Source organism: Ornithorhynchus anatinus, chromosome 3, assembly GCF_004115215.2.
Source record: "Ornithorhynchus anatinus isolate Pmale09 chromosome 3, mOrnAna1.pri.v4, whole genome shotgun sequence".
NCBI classification, from domain to species: Eukaryota; Metazoa; Chordata; class Mammalia; order Monotremata; family Ornithorhynchidae; genus Ornithorhynchus; species Ornithorhynchus anatinus.
The window spans coordinates 68,704,160-68,728,693 of NC_041730.1; the positions used below are offsets into that span (position 1 = coordinate 68,704,160).

Genomic DNA, 24,534 nt, shown 5'->3' on the forward strand with positions numbered 1-24,534 from the left:
TTTTATCAACAAACATTTTCTCTCCGCAGGTTACATAAAGTTCTCAGCTTTGTTCAGCAAATGAAGTGAAAAATTCTCCATTTCCTGATTATGTTGCGCTCACAATACTGCACTTATTTTCTTGGTATTTCTAATCTCAATCAGAAGCATTTTCACATAAGAAAGCAAAATACAAATGGCATTATTAAAAACACATGATGTAACAACATCAGTGTTGTTTCTACAGTGAAAGACTATATTTCATGCTGTTCCTAGTACAATTATGAGTTCATTTGTTGAGCTGTCACTGATTGCATGAGAATACTGACTAGATCAACATCATCTTCATTTCATATAGAAAAACAAATTGGAGGAATATCAGTATATGCTTTAATAGCAGTAAAACAATTTCATTTTTTGTGTGCATGTGATGAATGACTCTTGGGTGATTTTATTCCATCTTTTAAATCGCCGATCAAGTTTATTAAACTGGTAGGCAGTGCAGATTCAATCACTGGACGGGGTAAGTTTCCTCCCAGTTCAGGCTGAACAAACACCACCAATCTGGAATATGATGGATTCCTGTTAAAAAAGAAAAAAAAGTACCAATTATGTGTGAATGTCTGATTTTATTCACCAGGAGAAGGGGTCATTAATTTTGAAAGGAGGCAAACTGACTATTTTTATTAGTGGTACCTTTATGGGACGTGATCCTGTTTTTTAAAAATGGGAAACAATTTTAAAGGTGCTTATTTTAAGTGAGGGCTTGTTGCATAGGCTAAGGATAGTAATTATTTTATTATACTTTACATATATATTATATTATTGTTGACAGTGAATTAGAGGTGACCCCCTTAAAATCTGCTACTCAAATTTCAGTCACTACTCCTCCATTCACCTTTCCCCAAATTGCCTCCTAACCCTAAATAAATCCTTTGGCCAGATCTTTTTCTGAAATCCTTTTTTTAAATTTTGACTTTACACACTGATTTCCAGGAGACTTCTGGAAGTTTGGGTTGAAGCAACAAGAAGTGAAAAGCAAATAGAGTTAGAGGATGGCTCAGGCACAGAGACTCAATATAGTAGGTTCTCCGAATGTAGAACACTTCTGTCCATATCTGTCATTTATTTGTACTAATGTCTGCCCCGGCTCCCCCTCTATAAGTCCATTGTGGGCAGGAATGTGACTGTTTATTGTTGTATTGTTCTCTCCCAAGTGCTTAGAGTGCTCTGCACACAGCACTCAATAAATATGATTGAATGAATGAATACATACAGTAGGTACCACATACAGCCATGAAATATAATTTAGCAACCATGACCTTCAGTAACCTGCTCTCAGGATGGATCATTCCTGTTTTAGGGATAAACTCGTTGCGGAGAGGGACTGTGACTGTTACACTGTTATACTGTACTCTCCCAAGTGCTTAGTAATACTAATAATAATGATGTTGGTATTTATTAAGTGCTTACTATGTGCCAAGCACTGTTCTAAGCACTGAAGTAGATACAAGGTCATCAGGTTGTCACAAAGGGGGCTCACAGTCTTAATCTCCATTTTACAGATGAGGTAACTGAGGCCCAGAGAATTTAAGTGCCTCGCCCAAAGTCACACAGCTGAGAAGTGGCAGAGGGGGGATTAGAACCCACGATCTCCGACTCCCCAGCCCGTGCTCTTTCAACTAAGCCATGCTGCTTCTCAATAATAATGATGATGGTATTGTTTACTGTGTGTCAAGCACTATTCTAAGTGCTGAGGTAGATACAGGATAATCAGGTTGGACACATTCCATGTCCTACATGGGGCTCACAGTCTTATTTCCCATTTAGGTAACAGAGGCCCAGAGAAGTGAAGTGACTTGCCCAACGTCACCCAGCAGACAAGGGGCAGAGATGGGATTAGATTCCGGATCCTTCTGACTCTAAAGCCCGTGGTCTATCCACTAGGCCATGCTGTGCTCTGTCTGCACAGAGTAAGTGCTCAAAGAATACAATTGGTTGACTGAAAATCATTCCAGCCCTTTTGGGAGGCACTGTCTTTGGATGTAGAGAACACTAAGGCTGGGACCAGGGAATCTAAGTTTTATTTATACACCTGTTACCCTTCTGTTTAGACACTGAACTCCTGATAGGACAGAGGCTCTGTCCAACCTAATATGTATCTATCCCAGTACTTAAAACAGTGCTTGACAAATATCATAATAATGATATTTTGGGGTTCCAGCATTTCAGCATTAGCTGACTATCCCCCTTGGGCAAATCTCTTGATCTTTCTGCCTCAGCTTCCACATTTGAAAGGACATATTGGCCTCTATCTCATGGGGATGTTGTAAAGACAAATGGCTCTCTGCAGCTATTCATCCTACTAGCATATCCTTTTAAAATTCTTGCATGACATGAGCTAGTCACTTTCTACAAATATTAAAATCTGTCTTCTGCAGGGACTCTCTGGGAAAGGAGCCAGGATCTAGACATGCCATGGATCAATAAACACAAATTTTTTTTTATTTCATCATCGTTATCTATCTTGTTTATCTCCTCCTCGAGACTGAAAACTCATTGTAGGCAGGTAACATGTCTACCAACTGTGTATTCTCCTCAGTGGTTGATACAGTGCTCTGCACACAGTAAGTGCTCAGTAAATACCACTGATTGATCATCTAAAACTTGGCCACCATTTTGTCTTATACGCCACGTTTTAAGTCTTCCAGAACTGTTGGAAAAATTTTAACTGCATATGCAAACTGTTTTGCGTAAACTGAAATGAAATACTTACTCTGGCAGAGGCGAACAAACATAACCACAAGGGTGGTTATAACCGCGGATGCAAGATGAAGATGGACAGCACTGTGGATACTCCACACTCACTGCTAAGTGATTTAAAAGAAAGAAAGGGAATAAAAAAGCATTTCTAATGAAATGTTTTCTGGCCATGGTCAAAGATATTAACTTAGCTGGCTAGTCAAAAAATGAAATATCTGATTTAAAATTTAACAACTAAAATTTTTCTTTCAAGAGAGACATCCTACTTTGGAGGGGCATTCATCATTCATTCCATCTTATTTACTGAGTGCTTACTGGGTGCAGAGCACTGTACTAAGCGCTTGGAAAGTACAATTTGGCAACAGAAACAATCCCTACCCAACAATGGGCTCACAGTCTAGAAGGGGGGAGACAGACAACAAAATAAAACAAAACAAGTAGACAGGCATTGATAGCATGAAAATCGATAAAAAGAATTATAGATATATGCACATCATTAATAAAATTAATGGAATGATAAATATGTACAAACATACACAAATGCTTTGTGTATACACAAGGAGGAGCATGACCTAGTGGGAAGAGCAGGGGCCTAAGCGTCAGAGGCTTTCCTCTTCGTCAGACCTGATGATCTTGTATCTACCCCAGTGCTCAGTGCAGTGCTTGGCACATTATAAGCACATAACAATACCACAATTATTATTAACTAAAAATGCCACTTTAGTAGTAATGTGGGTTTTTTTTAAATGCTGACATTTCTAAGGATTCTGTCCTCTTCCTTCTTTAGGATAAAAATAGCTTTTAAAAATAGTGTAGAACAAGGGATGGCCACCCCTTTTTGTAGATGACCCCAACAGAATGAAACCTCTGAGCAGCTGATGCACAGAGAGCTATGCAATTTGTTCCCCCAAGTGACGTGATATCAATTCATCACCCTGTGTGTAGCACATTGTGAAGACAACATTGTGCTAGATGGCTGCTTCATAAAGGAGAGGGTGGGGGACGGGAGGTCAGCCAGGGAAGGAAGGGGAGAGTAAGGAAGGAGAGGTGAGGAGAGGGGAAGGAATGGGGTGTGCAAAGGGTCAGGACTGATGGTTGTATCCCCACCTTTTAGCCTGAGGCCCTGCTTGAGAGCTATATTTAGTTCCAAGAAGAGCCAGATATGGCAAATCCCTGGTCTAGAACAATCTACCGGTTTTTAAAAAGAGAAAAATTCAATTGGCTGACTTTTTAATGCTTTTCCCTTTGTTGTGGGAACTAATGAAGTCATATGAGCCTCAATTTGTTAATACAGAGTTTATTGATACTGGTATTGTTAATGCTGGGCTTTTATCCTGAAGGGATTTTTGAAATATAGCTACCTGATTATACCCCTAGAGCTTTGGTCCTGTTATTCCTGCCAGAATCTTGTTCCCTTTAGTTTTATACAAAAAGAGCTTCAATTGTGTTTAAGTCAATGTTCAATGTTTTAATCTTGGTTTTTCTGTGAATAAAGACAAAGGAACCGTGCATGTTTTGAGAAAGAAAGTCCAACTTGATTTGCTTAATGGCAGGAGGGAAATAAGGCACAGTCACCCACAGTGAATTCAAGAGGGACTGTGACTGAATACTTCTAGAAGGTAAGGCTTGGTCATGGGACAGTGTGGCACTATCACAGATATATACATATGGGAGTGGCATATCGGTTCTCACAGTTTTCACTATTTTATCTTGTCTTATGCCGTCGAGTCGTTTCCGACCCATAGCGACATCATGAACACAACTCTCCCGGAACGCCCTGCTCTCCATCTGTAATCGTTCCGGCAGTGTAGCCGTAGACTTTTTTGGTGAAAATACAGAGGTGGTTTATCCTCACCTCCTTCCGCGCAGTAAACCTGAGTCCACCCTCTACTTTCTCCCATGCCGCTGCTGCCCAGCACAGGTGAGTTTTGACTTGTAGCAAATTGCCTTGGCTCGCTAGCCACTGGCCAATCTGGGAATGGAATGGACAGGCCTCTGTTTGACTCTCCCTTCTGTAGCTGAGACTGGTAGAGTACTGGAAACTCTCCAGTTGCGACCCTGGGAGGGACTGTCTTATTTATAATAGATAAAAAAATGCACTATGTGCATTTGAGCAGAGTTTCTTGCCACCTTCGGCATCCTTTACCTACTGTGATGGCTGTTCAAATGGAAGATAGGAGTCACAGCAGTAGCCAGAAATAGAAGCAAGGAAAAGCAACTAAGGATATAGTTACAAAATAGTTGTAAACATGGTATATGACTACCATCAATAAAGATTTGTATGGAAAGACCCAGCTAGATGGAATATTTCTCTTAGATGCACTTTTATCTATTCTAACATTCTTTAGCTATTACATTCATTCATTCATTCATTCAGTCATATTTATGGAGCGCTTACTGTGTGCAAAGCACTGTATTAAGCGCTTGGGAGAGTATAGTATAACAACAGACTCATTCCCAGCCCACAATGAGCTCACAGTCAAGAGGGGGAGACAGACATCAATATAAATAAATAGATAAATAAATTACAGATATATATATATATGTGCTGTGGGGATGGAAGGGAGGATGAATGAAGGAGCAAGTAAGAGCAGCACAGAAGGGAATGGGAGAAGAGGAGAGGAAGGCTTAATCAGCAAAGGCATTTTGGAGATGTGCCTTTTTATAAAATAATAATAATGATGATTATAATAATGGTACTTGTTAAATGTTTACTTTGTGCCAGTCACTGTCCTAAGTGGTGGGATGGATACAAGCAAATCAGGTTGGACACATTCCATGTCCCACATGGAGCTCAGAGTTTCAATCCCCATTTTACAGATGAGGTCACTGAGGCACAGAGAAGTGAAGTGACTTGCCTAAAGTCACACAGCAGATTTGTCTTCCCAATTAGGGTATGAGCTTCTTTAGGGCAGGAATCACACTTGGACCTTCCATAAGTTGCTTCTAAAAATTTTCCTAATAGAATGATCCTTCCACAGCTGGGGAATAAACACCCTTTGTAAATCTATTTTTGAAAGGTTCTAGGGAAAGGACTTAGCCTACAGGGGAGTCGAATAAAGCATTTCAATTGAATATGGGAACATTTCCATCTGAATTTTTTTTAACCTTTAACCTGGAGACCTTACTTCTAGCCCACACTATTTTATCACTATTTATTTGTGATCCACTAAGAAAACAAAAGTAGGTGCATGTGACTATTAGCTACTCTGCACAGAATTTGGAGTAGAACAAGAACTTGTTAAATAATAATAACTATTCCAAAATTCAGCAGCACGTCGCAACTTACAACTGACGATTGAAACATCCCCTTCGTAGACCTTGATGTGTACTAAATCGACAAAATCTCTGGGCGATATAGAGCCCATGCCAAAACTGTGCGTAACGGTGTGACAAATGAATGTATCCTACAATAGAAAAACAAGCATCAAAATCAAAGATATTGTTTTACCCAGGAGATGTGTAATCTCAGAAATAACTTACTTAACAAAATCTAGTTCCTATATTCCAAGGAACAGTTGTTTGATGTTTCCTATGAACTTAACACAGAAGCACCTGGTTCATAGTACTGAACCTCAATTCTGTCCTAAATCTAGGAGGTAGGGTAACAGGCTCTGTTGGGATCAGAGAAGAGTTTTCTGCCAGAATTACATTAGACGATTTTTCCTCAGAACAATGTGGCTGCTGGCAGAAGAGTAGACATAATGTCATCTGGAAGCATACTTGTGGCTGCCAGGAAGGGGTGGGTGAATGCTGCCATCAGCCCTGCCTCTTTCCAAATCGCAGACACATCCCAAAGGACACTTGGATTCTATGCCTTGGGCGTAAAAAGGGAGAGATTCCTCCCCAACTGCCAATTCAAGTAACGATTTGAATGATGAATGACACTTCTGTTGATAAATGGCACCATTTATATGATGCTCCCCTACTCAGACTGTGCAGAAAGGTCAGTTAAATACAGTTATTTTCTTATCTACTGGATTGAAATTCTGCCCCAGTTTCCATCCTTTCACTAGTGGAATAACTGGCATGACCACCAAGTAAATATGGCATTCCAAGTTCTAGGGCACATTTTGACCTCATTTTGTTTTCCATACTCTGTTCATGCCTCTAGAATGGACCACGGGAAAGTAAAATTAAGCACAGTATTTCAGGGGATTCAACCCTAGAGATTTAATTGGGCTCATTTATTGGAATTACACCTGCGATAGAAGTCTTATTTTAAATCGTCCTTTTTGTTAGTACGATTGAGCAGGTATCAAATTATGTCAAAACAGCTCTATTTTTTTCAATAATTTTGAATATTTAGAATCTTCTCAATATCTAAATTTAGACTTATGTATAATTTTCTAACTATCTCTTGGTGACATTCACTCGTGACATCTACAATTCCGCCTCCTGCTACCCAGAGCAATAGGTTAAAATAACAGAATATCTACCTGCAGTAATGTAAATGTACTTTTACATTTTCCACTAACACAGATTGATAAGAAAAGAAAGAAGGTATAGAATTCCCTGGGTTTACTGGTTGATTTCCTTTTTTAGCCCATTATATCTTGCAGCCCTGCATACATGGAACAGTGCTTAATTTCTAACCTTCTTAACTAATAAGCAATTTCAAAGCAGTTTATTTTATATATATATAACTATATAACAAACATCTGTATCATTTGGTCAAGTTCAAGCTGAAACCATACTTTTAAAACTATATAATAAAAGTTCTATAAACTATTGCATTACCGCATCAATCCTTTGTAAAAGTTTATATATTTGTAAAGACTTATCCCACTTGGTTCGGTGTTCTGGAAAGTACATGAACTGAATTAATTTAGCTGGGGCCTCTTTTATAACTCCTTCTCCACGGTACCTGTGTTTGATAAAGAAACAAAACAGTCTAGAAGTTAATTGATGGTGCTCTTAGGAGAAACATCACCAAAATATAAAGTCAATTTCTTAATAACAATGAAGAAAAAGACAAGAGATGTAATCAAGAAAATTGCCAAATTGGCATGCATTAGGAAACATTCAAGAGAATAATTTTTGTTCTTGATGTCAAATTTTTTAAATAGGACATCTTTTACTATTTGCCCTTGTAATTAGTTATTAATATATTTCTATGCCTGCCCTTATTTTAGGGCTTCATTCTACCTAGTTGAAATGATTATAATTGGTTCTATGTGCAGAGTCTCCTAAACACCCAAGGAGATCCAGTGGCTTATATAATGTTTTATACGCCTACACGTAATGTTAAATTCAAGGATGCAATGAGGGCTAATGGAAAATGGCATTATACCAAGAATTAGGAGGCTTGAATCCTAATCCTAGCTTTGCCACTGTTTTGCTTTAATCAATCGATCAATTGTATTTATCAAACACTTGCTTTGTACAGAGCACTGTACTAAGCACTCCGGAGAGTACAATATGACCGAGTTGATAGACATGTTTCCTGCTCACAACGAGCTTACCTCAACTCTTATGCTTCTATTTACTTATCTGTAAAAAGAATGCACGCGCTAGCTAGCCCCTGTGAAGTTGGTTCTAGTTCAGGTTCCACCATTTGCCTGCTGTGTGACCTTAGGCAAGTCATTTAACTTCTCTGTGCCTCAGTTACCTCATATGTAAAATGGGGATTAATACTGTGAGCCCCTTGTGGGACATGGGGTGTCCAACCTGAATGGCTCACGTCTACCCCAGTGCTTAATACAGTGCCTGGCACATAATAAGTGCTTAACAAATACCATTTTAAAAAAGTGCCTTTTGGAAAACATTATTGTACATTCCACCTAGTATTTTGGCTGAGCTTCTCCCTGACTTTCCAGCAACCAACTTATTCATCTCCCCCTCAGTGTTCTGCTTCTACTTCCCTTTCTCATCCTCCCTTGATCTCCCTTCCTCTTCTTTCTTTAGATCTCAAAGACATTTTGTGGAGAAGTGAGAAAGCCATGCGCCCTCTTTTTCTTAGAGTAATGAACAACTGAATGAGAATTTAACAAACAAATGAAAGTAAACTCTATGTAGGCTTGAGAGGAGAACAAGGCAGCTATGTTCCACACTGCATGAGTGTACTTCTACAAGCTCTGTTCCCATATACCAATAAACTAAACAATAGATTTATTGGTACAGTTTTTGAAAGAGGTTTAAGTGCAATAGGTGAACCTGTAGCATTAAAATGTCATTCTGTCTCTGACAGGCTAATCACTTCAAGTTGCTTGATCTATTCTCTATCTTAAAATGGGGATAATTAATAAACTGACAGACATCTTTCTATCAATCTTCTAGGTAGGACCTGAGGATTAACTAATAAATGTTTGCTAACTTTTACCACCATTTCTTTGATGAACTTGAAACAGATAACAGAATACTAGTTTCACCAAGTTTGGAGCAGCCTTCTTATCAATCAATGGTATTTATTCATTCAATCATATTTAATTGTATTTATTGAGTGCTTACTGTGTGCCGAGTACTGTACTAAGAGCTTGGGAAATACAACAGAGTTGGTAGTATCATTCAATCAGTGGTATTTATTGAGCTCTTACTATGTGCAGAGCACTGTACTAAGTGCTTGGGAAAATATAACAGAGTTGGTAGTATCAATCAGTCAGTGGTATTTATTAAGCTCTTACTATGTGCAGAGTACTGTACTAAGTGCTTGGGAGAATACTGTGGTGTAGTGGATAGAGCATGAGCCTGGGAGTCAGGACGTCCTGGATTCTAGGCCCAGCTCTGCCACTTGTCCGCTGTGTGACCGTAGGCAAGTCACTTCACTTCTTTGTTCCTCAGCTACCTCATCTGTAAAATGGGGATTGAGATAGTGAGCCCTATGTGGGATAAGGACTGTGCCCACCCGATTTGCTTGTATCTACCCCAGTGCTTAATACAGTTCCTGGCACACAGAAAGCGCTTAACAGATACCATCTTTATTATTATTACAATGGATGCCACATTCATATTTTAAAGGGTCCAATCTACTGAATAATGATTATTCAGATATACTTGTCGCTTTGGCTACATGTTTTGATTCCTGTGGCAGCACCCTGGATATTATCTTAGAGGTGAAAAGGACTTCGGGAAAAAATGAGTTCCACTTTCTGTCTCTTGCCTGCTAGTAGGTTAACAGTAGCTGAGATTCCCATGCAGTTCCCCATTTAAGTATATTCAACGCCTGAGTAGCGTTTAAGGTCCAGTAAGATTGGATGGGTCTAACTGACAGTCTTCCCCAGCACTAACCTCAGGAGGAGAAGGAAATTCAGTTTAGTGGGGCTGATCAGGGTTAAGCATTACACAAAAGGAGAAGCAGCGTGGCTCAGTGGAAAGAGCCTGGGCTTGGGAGTCAGAGGTCATGGGTTCGAATTCCAGCTCTGCCACTTGCCTTCTGTGTGACTGTGGGCAAGTCACTTCATTTCTCTGGGCCTCAGTTCCCTCATCAGAAAATGGGGATTAAAACTGTGAGCCCCATGTGGGACAACCTGATCTCTCTGTATCTACCCCAGTGCTTAGAACAGTGCTCTTCACATAGTAAGCGCTTAACAAATACCAACATTATTAAAAGGAGCCTTGGGCTCCTGGAACAGAGAATGATAATATCCCTTCCAAAGAGTCCGCCTTCTACCCCAGGTTCAATCCTTACCACATCAGCCCTGCATCTGTGACATACCTGGGCCAAAGGGTCTCAATTAGCACCGATGAGTTTTAATAAACTACCTAAACTTTGTAATTTGATAGGCTTAGTTGATTAGACGATTGTTTATAATTACTCCAATTTAACTTGGCAATCAAGTTCTTAGCAAGGTCAAAAATAAAACTAAGTTGAGACTCTTTTCCACCTGTCTCTTCATTCCCTGCATGATTTTATGTCCTCTATGCTACTCCTCATACCTGGGGCAGTCTTGAGTCAGTATAAATGAAGTCACCCTTTAAAAAGCCTCGGAGATTCAGGTTGTGGCCCAATGAAGAATGTATACTGACCCCAGACGTTATCTTTGCCTTAATCCTGTAAGTCTCAGCATGTCCTTACATTAAAAGCATTTAATAATAGGTCTCCTGGAGGTGCACCAAAGTGCCAATTTCCTTAGGCTGCTGGAAATCCCCAGTTTCTCAACAATTAGCTAATTGAGGGTGACTTTGCTCAAGCCCCCAAGAACTACCCTAGCAATTTGAATCAGATTTAGTGGAGCACCAGTCCAGCCAACTAGGAGGCTGTGATGGGAAAAGGAGGCAATTCAAGACTGAATTCATTCATTCATTCAATCAATCATATTTATTGAGCGCTTACTGTGTGCAGAGGACACAGTATTATTATTGCTGAATGCTACCTTGGGTTTTGTGAATGGCTTTAGATGTGAAGTGGCAAGACCCTGTGGATAGAGCCCAGATGTGGGAGTCAGAAGGCCCTGGGTTATAATCCTGGCTCCTGCACTAGTCTGCTGTGTGACCTTGGGCAGGTCACTTAACTTCTCTGTGCCTCAGTTACTTCATCTGTAAAATGGGGATGAAGACTGTGAGTCCCATGTGGGGTCATGGACTGTGTCCAACCTGATTAACTCATATCTACCCCAGTAAATTACTTATTCGTATCTTAAATTACTCTCCATATGAATTAAAAGGTAGTGGCCTAATGGGAGGAGCATAGGACTGAAGTCAGGAAACCCAGATTCTGGATGCAGCTCTACCACTGGTCTGCTGTGTGACCTTGGACAAGTCACTTACCTCTCTGGGACTCAGTTTCCTTATCTGAAACTGTAGATAAAATACGAGGTAAAACACTTTTAGGTCAGGGCCTGTGTCCAATCTGATAATCTTATATTTTCCCAAAGCTCATCTCATAGTGAACATTTAATAAATGCCTTTATTACTAGTAAAAATACACCATAGACCTGGGTGAGATTTTCTCTTAACTTTTTTGTATATTTTTAGCTGCTCTACATATTGCATCACATTATTGGTACGAGAAATTTTTAGCACTGAGACACAAGAGTGCCACTGAGGTGTACTGTGCTAAAATGAAAACAGTACTGTGGCAACTCACACTTATTCTATTTGTCCTTTAGCAATTAAAGCTATGCAGTCATCACAATTTTCCTTTTCAAATCTGTGTTTATTAATTTGTGAGAGTTTTTTTCTCTTCCCCCCCACACCATGTATGAATCATTAACTAGAATTATTCTTGTTGGCAGAGCTTCAAAGACACTACTTGTGTAAAGTGAAAGTAGGCGTGAGCCCTGATTTGAACCAGAAACCCCAATTTAGTACAGAAGGCTAATCTCTTGCTTCACTGGATTACCTAACATTAAAGTTTTTCTCTGATGTATTTATTGCAGGGGTGAGGAGATTTAAGTAGCTGCTTTTCAATCTAACTTTATTTTAAGTCTAGCTTTTCTTTAAAATGGTATTTGTGAAACGCTTACTATGTGCCAGGCACTGTACTAAGAACTGGGATGGAAACTAGCCAATCAGGTTGGACAAAGTCCAAACCCACATGGGGCTCACAGTCTTAATTTCCACTTTGCAAACGAGGTACCTGAGATACAGAGAAATTAAGTGACCTGCCCACAGTCACACAGAAGACATGTGCCAGAGCAAGGATTAGAAACCAGGTCCTTCTGACTCCCAGGTCTGCGCTCTATCCATTAGGCCATGATGCTTCCTAAAGGATCAAGAAGCAGCAGGTCTTAGTAGAAAGAGCAAAGGATGGGAAGTCAGGAGACCTGGGTTCTAATCCTGGCTCTACCACCGACCTGCTCTGTGACCTTGGACAACTCAATTAACTTCTCCGTGTCTCAGTGTCCTCATATGTAAAATGAGATTAAAGATTTTTTTCTCTATCATTGCAATAATCAGCTAATACTAATAAAATAATAATAATGTTGGTATTTGTTAAGCACTTACTATGTTCCGAGCACTGTTCTAAGTGCTGGGGTAGACACAGGGGAATCAGGTTGTCCCACATGGGGCTCACAGTTTTAATCCCCATTTTAGAGATGAGGTAACTGAGGCACCGAGAAGTTAAGTGACTTGCCCAAAGTCACACAGCTGACAAGTGGCCGAGCTGGGATTCGAACCCATGACCTCTGACTCCAAAGCCCACGCTCTTTCTACTGAGCCACTCTGAGTGCTTAGCGTGTACAGAGCACTATGCTATGTGCTGGGGAGAGTACAATACAATGGTAGATATGATTCTTGTCCATAAGGAGCTTACAGTCTAGAGAGGGAAGCAGACATTCAAAAAAATTATACGTAGGGCCAAATGACAGTGTATAAAGATATGTATATAAGTGCTGTGGGCCTGAGAATGGGTTGAATACTCGATTTATCTATTTTGATGTTAATGATGCCTGTCAACTTGTTTTGTTTTGTTGTCTGTCTCCCCACTTCTAGACTGTGAGCCCCTTGTTGGGTAGGGATTGTCTCCACCTGTTGCCTAATTGTACTTTCCAAGCACTTAGTACAGTGTTCTGCACACAGTAAGTGCTCAATAAGTATGATTGAATGAATGAATGGAAGTGCTTTTAGGGGTAATAAAACAACTGTGGTAATTGTTAAGTGCTTACTACATGCCAAGAACTGTACTAAGCGCTGGGTAGATTCGGTATAATCAGGCTAGACAGAGTCCCTCTCCCACATGGGCCTCACATCTAAGAGGGAGCGGAACAGGTACTGAATCCCCATTGTACAGATGAGGTAACTGAGAGACAGAGAAGTTAAGTGACTTGCCCAATATCACCCAGCAGGCATATGGTGGAATTAGAACCCAGGTCCCCTGACTCAGAGGCCTGTGCTCTTTCCACTAGGTCATGCTTTGTGAGTCCCATGTGGGAAAGAAATTGTGTCTCATCTGATTGCATTGTATGTGACCCAGTGCTTAGTACAAGGCTTGGCATAGAGTGGTGCTTGGCACATAGCAGTGCTTAACATATGCCACTATTATTATTGTTATCATCAACAATTGCTTTTCTAGGTAAGGGAATTTATTCTTCCAAAGGCCCTTAATAATTATGGTACTCATTAAATACTACGTGCCATGAACTGTCCTAAGCGCTGGGGTAGACAGAAGATAAAAAGGTTGGATGCAGTCCACATCCCACAAGGGGGCTCACAGTCTAAGGTGGAGGATGTAAAATTTAATTTTCATTTTACAAAGGAGGAAATTGAGACACAGTGTAGTTAAATGACTTATCCAAGGTCACACAGCCGGCAAGTGGTGGAAGTGGGATTGGAACCCAGGTCCTTCTGACTCCCAGGCCCGTGCTCTTTCCATAGGCCACGCTGCTCCTACCTATCCTGCAGATAGTTACCCTTATTTCTCCCAGGGTTACTCCTGAGAACATTATCGATTTTAACCATTAAAGAAAGTTAAGTTTTTAAAGTTGTATAACATGTTCTTTTCTAGAGGAGCCTACCAATTTCTCAAAGTCACTGACAAATATGTATGGCAGCGTCTGAACTGCCCTCCTCTATACACTGATCTCGGCAGGGCCACAGACTTCCTCTGTGGCTTTGTAGAGAATACTGAACGTCGGCTTTGGTTTTGTCATCTGTAAAATCTGAGTTATTTTAAATGACTTCGTTTATGATTCAGTTTTCCTCAGTGAGCTTGACAGGACTCTAAAATTCTCCCTTCAGGTGGGTCATAACCGGAAAGCAATCAGCCAATCCCTGAAGAGAAGCTTCTTTAAGGCTCTCCATCAAGTCTCCCCATCTTACATATCAATCAATCAGTCAATCAATGGTATTTATTGAGCACTTACAGTTTATGGACCACTGTCCTAGGTGCTTGTGAGAGAAGGCAATAAAGACCACCTGTATATCTGCCGCTTCACCTGTTACCCCTCAGTTTGTTTTCTTCAGGCTAACTTTCTAACTATACCTCACTCTCAACCTGCTCACCTCTATCCTCTCACTCCTCCTGTTGCCCTGTGCTGGACCTCCCTCCCACCCTCCCCATGTTCAAAGATTTCCTAAAATCCCACCTCCCCCAACATGCTTTCATCAATCCCTTCCCTTCACCTTAAATCACACGAACCAAGCGGCCACCTCTAGCCTGTATTTTTATTTACACTCCTCCTCAGCACATGTACATAAATATTTATTCAACTGTATTTAGATTACTCTAGTTGTAAATATTTTTATGTTTGTCTCGCCATTGCTGGTAGGCAACGGGTCACTTTCCTAAACTCTTCACAGTCAGCTTCAAGGCTTTCCATCATCAGGCCCCTTTTTATCAATTTGTACTTTTCACTCAGTCTTTCCCTGCTCTCTGCCTTGACTCTGCCAAGCCAAACTTCTAAGTTACACCTCACTCTAAAGTCTCCTACCTCATTTCCCTCGCTCATGCTGCTCTCTAGCTTTGGACTCCCTTCCTCCCCTCAAGAGCTAAACTACAGTTCTCCCCACATTCAAAACCCTCCTAAAATCTCACCTCCTCCCTGATTAATTTCCCAACCTCCTGAGCCCTATCATCCCTTCCACCATCTCTTGCTAGAGGTAGACTCTTTAGCATTCCTGAATATATGTCCTCATTGTTGATTATTTTGACAGTGCTGTACCTATTTTTGTTTGTCTCCCCCATTAGTAGAAGCTCCTTGTGGGCAATCAATGGTCACTTTGTTTACATTGATGTCTTTCTCCCCCTCTAGACACTAAGCAGCGTGGCTCACTGGAAAGAGCATGGGCTTTGGAGTCAGAGGTCATGGGTTCGAATCTCGGCTCTGCCACTTGTCAGCTGTGTGACTGTGGGCAAGTCACTTAACTTCTCTGTGCCTCAGTTACCTCATCTGTAAAATGGGGATTAAGACTGTAAGCCCCACGTGGGACAACCTGATTCCCCTATGTCTACCCCAGCGCTTAGAACAGTGCTTGGCACATAGTAAGCGCTTAACAAATACCAACATTATTATTAATAAATAGACACATTTCCAATCTAAAGTGCTACTTTTCCAATAGTCCTCCAGAAATCCACCTGACGTATAATCTGGGAATACTTTTTGGCTGCTACTTCCGCATTTCTAGACTTTCCAAGTTGTCCTGGTTGAAGACCAGAGTCGGTTGGTTGTAGCATTTATTGAAGGCCCACTGTACTAGGTGCTAGGGAACTACAGAATAATGCAGTGACACAGTCGCTGCCCCTTACAAGAAGCTTACACTTTAACCTCTTTGGGGGATCTACCTGAAATTGTAAATTCGTGGTGGGCAGCAAATGTGCCTATCAACTCTGTTGTAATGCACTCTCCTAAGCGCTTAGTACAGCGCTCTGCACACAGTAAGTGCTCGATTAACACCACCGACCGAGTGATTGTTTCTGAAATTCATGCTTAGCCATTCCACTGAATTTCTAGTTCTCCCGGGGGGTGAGACGAACTAGAAGAGAGATGCTTCCCCACCGTCTCGGTGGTTAGGACAATCCATGATCAAAGATGGTAACTAGCCTTATCGTCTTCATCCTAATTTTCAAGTCAATTTTACAGAATAGACTGGAGGCAGATGTCATTATCCTGTCTTGAGACAGAAATTAGAGCTGCCTCTCCAGGTAGCGTGAGTCAGCGACAGCGCAGAGTTTGGAACTGACTCTCCAGGGTTCCACCCACAAGACCACTTTGCATACCCAATACAATGCAATTTAAGTTATATTTCACAAGCATAAAAGAGCCTCAACCATGGTTTACCTGCTGTGCTGAAGCACTTCAAATGTGAATTGCAAATTTTTAGTAATACTGGCTTGCATATGAAAAAAACAAACAAGTAAAATTGAGTTTCATTTGTCCTGCTTTTTATTCCACTTAATTCTCAAGGTGTTGTTGACTTTTATTAGAGAACAATTTAATTATAAAACAAAACAAGAAGGGCAGATTTGCCAAATGCAGAGCAAGTCAATTTCACTGAAAATTGAGGAGAAGGGGAAGCTAACTTTTCTCTGTTCCCTTTAGCAATAAAAGTAAAACGATTACTTTTAGTAAAAAGATTAAAAAGGGGGTTACTACCATCTTTAAATTACTTAAATGGGAATTTGAAACAAAAAACAAATTTGATTAACTGAAGTACTTTAGTCCCTCATAACTAAGGAAAATGTTTTCTGAGCTCTTATAAAAACTGCTAAAACAAAGAATAATCTTTAAGAAACACTGGCAAAGTGCATTTGTTAAACACAATATTTTAGCAAACATCAAATAGAAACATTATCACAGGGGCCAGCACTGATCAGTTACAAAATCCCAGAGTATCCTCTAGAAGCATCAATCTTTTTAGGCTACTTGAGGTAACTCAGGCAAGATCAATAAAGAGAATAATCAAGACTGAACTTAAAAAAAAAATACATTTTCTCTACTCTTTAAAAAAAGCTTTTGGATATGTAAATATAATGCAATTATCATCATTATTACATTTGTTAAACACTTACATGTGTCAAGCACTGTTCTAAGCGCCGGGGTAGATACACATTAATCATGTCGGACAGGGTCATTGTCCCGCATGGGGCTTACAGTCTAAGTAGGAGAGACAGCTGGTATTGAATCCCCATTTTACAGAGGAAGAAACTGAGGCTCAGAGAAGTTAAATGACTTGCCCAAGATCACATGGCAGGCAAGTGGGGGATCCAGAATTAGAACCCAATGCAGTCATAAAAAATAAATCGTGACACTAATTTAGGGGAAAATCATCCAGTATCACAAACGTGTACACGAAGCGGGAGGAAATAGGTAAAGGGAAATAATTTAAACAATACAGCAATTTGTATTTTGAAGCTCAGAGGGCACTAGCCCATTTTATAAGGGCAAAGATTTTTATGGCTCAAAGCAATGGACTATCTATAAATTCATAATTCAGAATCACTTTTGCCTAATGACCCATCTCGTCAAGAAAGTTATTTCTTGATACTTTACCAGAAACTGAAAATAACTTCAATGCAATAAATATATTTACCAAGGTGGGAATTGTTTGTTATCTAAGTAGCCATGAAAGACTCATTTATTGCCGTTGGGGAACATTAAATAAAGGGAGTTCTATGATAAAAGGAGAGGATGAAGGTGAGAAATGATATAGTACTCAGTTTCACCCAAGTGAGGGAAATTTGCTTGGGAAACATTTCGATATGAGATAGTACCGGGATGGAACTTTGATGTGTAATAAATGTAATAAATTGCTTGGAAAAAAATGGCAGAACGATCCTATTTCTTACCTTTTCCTTAGAGTAATTTGAAAGGTCTGTGCTCTAATAATCAAGCCTCCCTTCCTCCACCCCATAGTTTTTAAAACAGCTTTTGGGTAAGAGGAAATTGTACATATAATCAGGAGAAATGTGAAGGCAAGATTTTCCAGTTTCACTGTGGCTCCTCTGGGGGAAACTTTGTAACTAGTAGTCAGAAAGAAAACCCCCAAACATGGTTATGGTACAAGAAATTGCATGTTTACGAGTAATCAAATCCATCAGCGGTATTAAGGATTTAACGTGTCCAGGGCACTGTATTAAGTGCCTGTTAAAGTACAGTACAGTTGCTACACATGATCTCTGCCCTCGAGGAGCTTGAAATTGAAATCTATAGTTCTAGTGAAAACTTCTCATCTTTCTATCTAGAATAAGTTTCAGAGTTTATCCTCAAGTTTTAAAATGAAGTTTTGAGGTATCTATTTTTGCCCTATTTTATTTAATGCCACCTTTCTAAGGAAGTGACATAATTCACATCTACCTCAGACAGAGACAGATTTCTTATAATGACTCACAAAGATGCTGTGAATTTGACTTACATCAATACCATTAAATTTTAAAACTAGTACTGCAAGTAGGAAATTTAGGTACTCACAAATTTCCTCCATACTCTTTAGAAGGCTTCCAGGAAACTGTAATCTTTTTCTCGAAGGGGAAATAAAAATCCACAAAATAAATTAGCTGTCAGATGCAAACTCTTCTCTCCAAACTTGTTTCTATTGTTTAAGAAAGCGTTTTTTTAAACATCTTTACAACTGATTATATTTCATTAAAGATAAAAAAACACAACTTTAAACAAGGTTAATTGGTTTTCTTACTGAAGTTTTAGCCACTTTCCACCCTGATGTATCACGGCTGTATGACAAAATCTTTTGGGAAATTTCCTCAGCAATTTTCTTAAAGTCCATCTATCTGAAAATTTCAAAAACAAATAGTTGAGAAAAGTGTAGGTAAATAGAAAAAGGGGAAAAATCTCACTCTAATGATTATCCCTCTTAGCATACAATGTTTTAAATGTTCTGATCATGATACACATCTCCATGGGTAATAAATTCCTTTGAAAGTCAACTGTCCTAAGTTTCTCTACTAGTGTGTAGAGCAATTTCTCCATGTTTAGTAGAAATTTTTCTAATCCTCTACCTTTATTCCAAAATTTTCACTCATCCCTCCCCTCCTTATTTCCCACGACATAATCAATTATATTTATTCATTCATTCAATAGTATTTATTGAGCGCTTACTATGTGCAGAGCACTGTACTAAGCACTTGGAATGTACAGTTTGGCAACAGATAGAGACAATCCCTGCCCATTGAAGGGCTTACAGTCTAATAGGGGGAGACAAACGGACAAAAACCAGACAACTTAATCATGATAAATAGAATCAAGGGGATGTACACCTCATTAACAAAATGTGCCGAGTCCTGTATCAAGCCCTTGGGAGAGTACAACATGACAAAATTAGTAGACATGTTCCCTGCCTGTAGGGAGCTTAGTGTCTAGAGGGGGAGAAAGACATCAATGTAAACAAATAATTTATAATATGTTTTCTTTCCATTTCTGTCTATTCTGGTCTCCTGATACCTCCCCAAATATAAATGGATTTCAAAATAATTTCAAAATAATTGTGTGATTCAAAAGGGTATTTTTTGCCATTGGTCATTTCATTGATCTCTGACTTGACTAGCTTCTGTTTAAGTCTCACCTAACACTTCATACCCTAGTTTTATCTATTTGTGGTGCAAACCATCTATCCATTTATAGTATTTTCTCCACAAGATTTTCCATGGCTTTTCACTCGATCAGCTCACACAACCTCTTATTTCTTTTAAAACAACCTTACATTTCTATTATAGGACCTCTAGGGGGTAAAGAAAAAATAACCTTCCCAATCTTTTTCCATCACAATTTGAGATACAAATTCCTAACTTTTTGGCACACTGGCTGCCAAAAATAAATTCTGAAGTTGAATCCTTAGTGATTCGCAGTGGGCCAAGCAGCATTTTGCTAAAAGTAAGGTGTCACAAGGCAGACAATGTGTTAAACAGAAAGGCATGCCTCAAAAACGATGGCAGACAATGTGTTAAACAAAAAGGAATGCCTCCAAAACGATGAAATGTCATCCAGTTGAACAAACCCTGGGGTGGGAATTTAGAAAATTGCTTCTACAGTATTTCCATTCCCACTGATACCTAACTATGAACCTTTTATAAAATCAATTGATTTTCTTACGCCAAGATTTTCCACTTGTAAAATCAAAACAGAAAGGTACGATTTGCCATTAGAATATCTGTAGTTAAAATTCCTCAGATGAAATAGAATATCTGTAGTTAAAATTCCTCAGATGAAAGGGACTGTCTGATTCCACTGAAATGTCTTTTCTATTACTGCCACACTTAGAAAAGACAGTTCTTGGTTACTTTTCAGGTTAGAAGGAAGATTATCTGAGGCCATTTTCTTTTAAGCACATCATTTTCTGTGAATTACTGTAGACAGAAAGATCTGGAAGAAAAAAGGCCTAGCTGTTGTGAGAAAGGGAGGTTACAGAATGAGAAGATAGAGTACATTGGTAAGATGAGTAAGATCTTTGGTCAGAAGGGAAAACTGGAAGGAATAGGGAACTTCTGAGGCATTCAGTAGGAAATTTTGGGCGGCATAATCATACCCTGAATTTCCAAGTGCCTATGAGGTCCCAGAACTTCACTTTTGGAATTATCCTGAAAATCAAGTAGCCCACTTCTTCTCTGTCAGAATGGCCCATGGACCACCTCAGTCTAAAGAGAATATTTTCTACTTTTAAAGATCTCCAGAGAGTTTTTACAACCTCTTCAGTCATCCTCGATTACAGATTCCTAAACAATTTATTAGGGTTTTAAGTGGGTAAAAAATGAATGAGCAAACTTCTCTCCTCCAGCCCAGCCCTCACACTCTGCTCCTCTGGTGCTAACCTTCTCACTATGCCTTCTTCTCCCCTGTCCCACTGTCGACCCCTGGCCCTCGTCCTACCTCTGGCCTGGAATGCCCTCCCTCCTCACATCTGCCGAACAAGCACACTTCCCCCGTTCAAAGCCCTACTGAAAGCTCACCTCCTCCAGGAGGCCTTCCCAGACTAAGCCCCCCTTTCTTCAACTCCCCCTCCCCTTCGGTGCAACTCTCTCCCTTTACTCTACCCTCCTCCCTGTCCCACAACATTTGTATATATATGCACATATCTGTAATTCCATACATATCTGTAATTCTATTTATTTAAATGAATGCCTGTTTACTTGCTTTGATGTGTACATATTTATAATTCTATTTATTTATGTTGATGCCTGTTTACTTATTTTGATGTCTGCCTCCCCCTTCTAGACTGTAAGCCCGCTGTGGGCAGGGATTGTCTCTTTTTATTGCTGAATTGTACTTTCCAAGCACTTAATACAGTGCTCTGCATACGGTAAGTGCTCAATAAATACAATTGAATGAATGAATGGAATCTTTTAAATGTAACACGACCAAGGACTTTAGAAAATCCCTAATTTAAAGAAGTAATGGGGACCCGTGATCTAACACTCTCTTTTGAAAAGGCAGGTAACCCAATGTGGATTAAAATACACCTTTTCAGTAGAGTGCTAGATTTATATCAACTACCCACATTCACTACAACCTTTGTTAGCCAATAGTTTGCTGTATTTCTCAGAGTTATATGGGATCGTTGACTATTTCCCACTACCATGCGTATATCGACTTGTAGATAACCTCATGAATGGAGCATCATTTATATCACTGGGGAGATGGGGAGGTGGAAAGGAAGAGACAGCTAGAATGAGAGGTAACTTCAAAGTTGCCATCCTCTCCATATCCATCCTCCCAAAAGACAGAAAGGGGGGAAGCTTCACTTTTACTTTACCTGCTGACGCTACATCAGATGAGCTGGAGCATGTCCGGGGAGCAAAGGTTAAAATCTTTCCTCCTTGGCAGGCAAAAATGTTACATGGTGGGGGCACCGACACTGCTCTAAACTAGGGATTTTTTTTCCTTCCCTTTCTCACATGCATATTTCACATACAAAAAAGAGATCCAGATAATTAAATCTGGTTCTACAAGAGAGACACACACACACACACACCACACAGACACACCCCTCCCAGTTGCTGTAATTTTTTCTTCCTGCGTTCCTGGTACCCAAGCTTTGGGTGGGGCATTGTTATCCCTCTCCCAGGAGTTGTGAAATCCCAAATCGTCTGCTTCCACCGCACAATTCATGTCTTCTTGGTTTATGGGCAATGAAGGAGGGGGGCAAGGATGCTGGTGGCAGGCTGGGGATAGAGCTTGGGATAGTGGTGGCAGGCTGGGAATGGAGCCTGGGATCAGACTGGGGATGAAGCCTGGGATGCTCGTGGCAGGCTGCGGATGGAGCCTGGGATGAGACTGAGGATGGAGCCTGGGATGAGACTGGGGATGGAGCCTGGGATCAGATGGGGATGGGGCCTGGGATCAGACTGGGACAGAGCCTGGGATCAGACTGGGGATGGAGCCTGGGGTCAGGCTAGGGATGGAGCCTGGGATCAGGCTGGGGAACGGAGCCTGGGATGAGACTGGGGAAGGAGCCTGGGATCAGGCTGGGGATGGAGCCTGGGATGAGACTGGGGAAGGAGCCTGGGATCAGGCTGGGGATGGACCCTGGGATCAGGCTGGGGATGGACCCTGGGATCAGGCTGGGGATGGAGCCTGGGATCAGACTGGGGATGGAGCCTGGGATCAGGCTGGGGATGGAGCCTGGGATGCTTGTAGCAGGCCGGGGATGGAGCTTGGGATCAGATGGAGACGGAGCCTGGGATCAGACTGGGGATGGAGCCTGGGATTAAGCTGGGGATGGAGCCTGGGATCAGACTGGGGATGGAGCCTGGGATCAGATGGGGATGAAGCCTGGGATCAGATGGGGATGGAGTCTGGGATCAGGCTGGGGATGGAGCCTGGGATGCTCATGGCAGGGTGGGGATGGAGCCTGGGATGAATCTGGGAATGGAGCCTGGGATCAGATTGAGGATGGAGCCAGGGATGATGGTGGCAGGCTGGGGATGGAGCCTGGGCTGCTCATGGCAGGCAGAGGATGGAGCCTGGGATGAGCCTGATGTCCTTCCTCCCGCAGGGATGGAGGGGGCTTGGAAAGGAGGGGGATGATTCCCTGCCATCCACATCCCACCATCTGATCCGACGGTCCCCTCCTGGGGGGGGGGGGGAGGAGGGGAGAAGGGGGAAACTGAGGCTCACCTGGGAGGACTGGGCTGTGGGGCTGGTCCTCAATGCAGCTCTATCAGCAGCAGGGACTGGCACAGCAGCAGCAGCAGCAGCAGGTCAGGTGCCCCCTCCTTTTCCTCCTCCTCCTCCTCCTCCTCCTCCTTTTCCCTCCTCCTCCTCTTCTTCCTCCTCCTCCCCTCCCCTCCAGCCCCCGGGTTGCAGGGCGGGGAGGGGGAGGGGAGGCCTCCAAGGAGGGCCTGGGGAGGGGGGGAGGGACAGAAAACTACAAGTCCCGGCAGGCACCGCGCCTCCCCGGCGCCAAACGGGTGCCGCGCATGCGCCCCCGCCCGGCGCCGCCACGGTGGAGCCATTTGAAAGTAAGAGCGGGGCCCGCGCTCTCGGGGGCGGGTCACGTGGTTAGATGGGGGAGGAGGGGGCATCCGCGCATGCGCGGAGAAGGGCCGAGCGCCGCCCCCGCCGGAGGGGGGCGCTGTGGCAGCGTCGGAGGCGCCTTCCTCGCCCCTTGCAGGCTTGCCAGGTGCAGAGCACTGCCCTAAGCGCTCGGACCAGCTCCCTGCAATCCCCATCATCTCCCCCAAGCCCTTCCCAGGTGCCCAGCACCGTTCTAAGCGCGGGGGAGGCGGCTGGGGCTCAGGGGACTGGGGAGGCAGAGGTCATGGGTTCGAATCCCGGCTCTGCAAACCTGTCAGCTGGGTGTCCTTGGGACAGTCACTGCTCTGGGCCTCAGTGATGTCATCTGGAAAAGGGGGGTGAAGACTGGGAGCCTCACCGTGGGACAACCTGATGACCGTCATCATCATCACTTGTCAGCTGGGTGACTTTGGGTAAGTCACCTCTCTGGGCCTCAGTTCTCTCATCTGTAAAGTGGGGATGAAGACTGGAAGCCTCCCTGGGGGACAACCTGATGACCTCGTATCCTCTCAGTGCTTAGATCAATGCTTGGCGCACAGGAAGCGCTTAGCAAATATCATCATCGTCACTTGTCCGCCGAGTGACCTTGGTCCAGCCACTTCTCTGGGCCTCAGTGATGTCATCTGGAAAAGGGGGATGAAGACTGGGAGCCTCACCGTGGGACAACCTGATGACCGTCATCATCATCACTTGTCAGCTGGGTGACTTTGGGCAAGTCACTTCTCAGGGCCTCAGTTCTCTCATCTGTAAAGTGGGGATGAAGACTGGGAGCCTCCATGTGGGACAACCTGATGACCCTGTATCTCCCCCAGCACTTAGAACAGTGCTCTGCACATAGTCAGTGCTTAATAATGTTGGTATTTGTTAAGCGCTTACTATGTGCAGAGCACTGTTCTAAGCGCTGGGGTAGACACAGGGGAATCAGGTTGTCCCATGTGGGGCTCACAGT

At 42.0% G+C, this 24,534-nt stretch overlaps 1 protein-coding gene across 1 annotated transcript; it reads right to left on the reverse strand.

Moving 5' to 3' along the window:
• Positions 1–346: 346 nt before the first annotated feature.
• Positions 347–23,303, reverse strand: STARD6 (StAR related lipid transfer domain containing 6). The gene is made up of 7 exons (XM_007659564.2): positions 23,187–23,303; positions 18,754–18,847; positions 18,531–18,580; positions 7,483–7,609; positions 6,032–6,149; positions 2,756–2,849; positions 347–561 (listed from the first exon to the last, which is right to left on the reverse strand). The coding sequence occupies exons 2-7, from the start codon at positions 18,841–18,843 to the stop codon at positions 390–392; spliced, it is 651 nt and encodes a 216-aa protein (XP_007657754.1). The 5' UTR covers positions 18,844–18,847; positions 23,187–23,303; the 3' UTR covers positions 347–389.
• Positions 23,304–24,534: the final 1,231 nt, after the last annotated feature.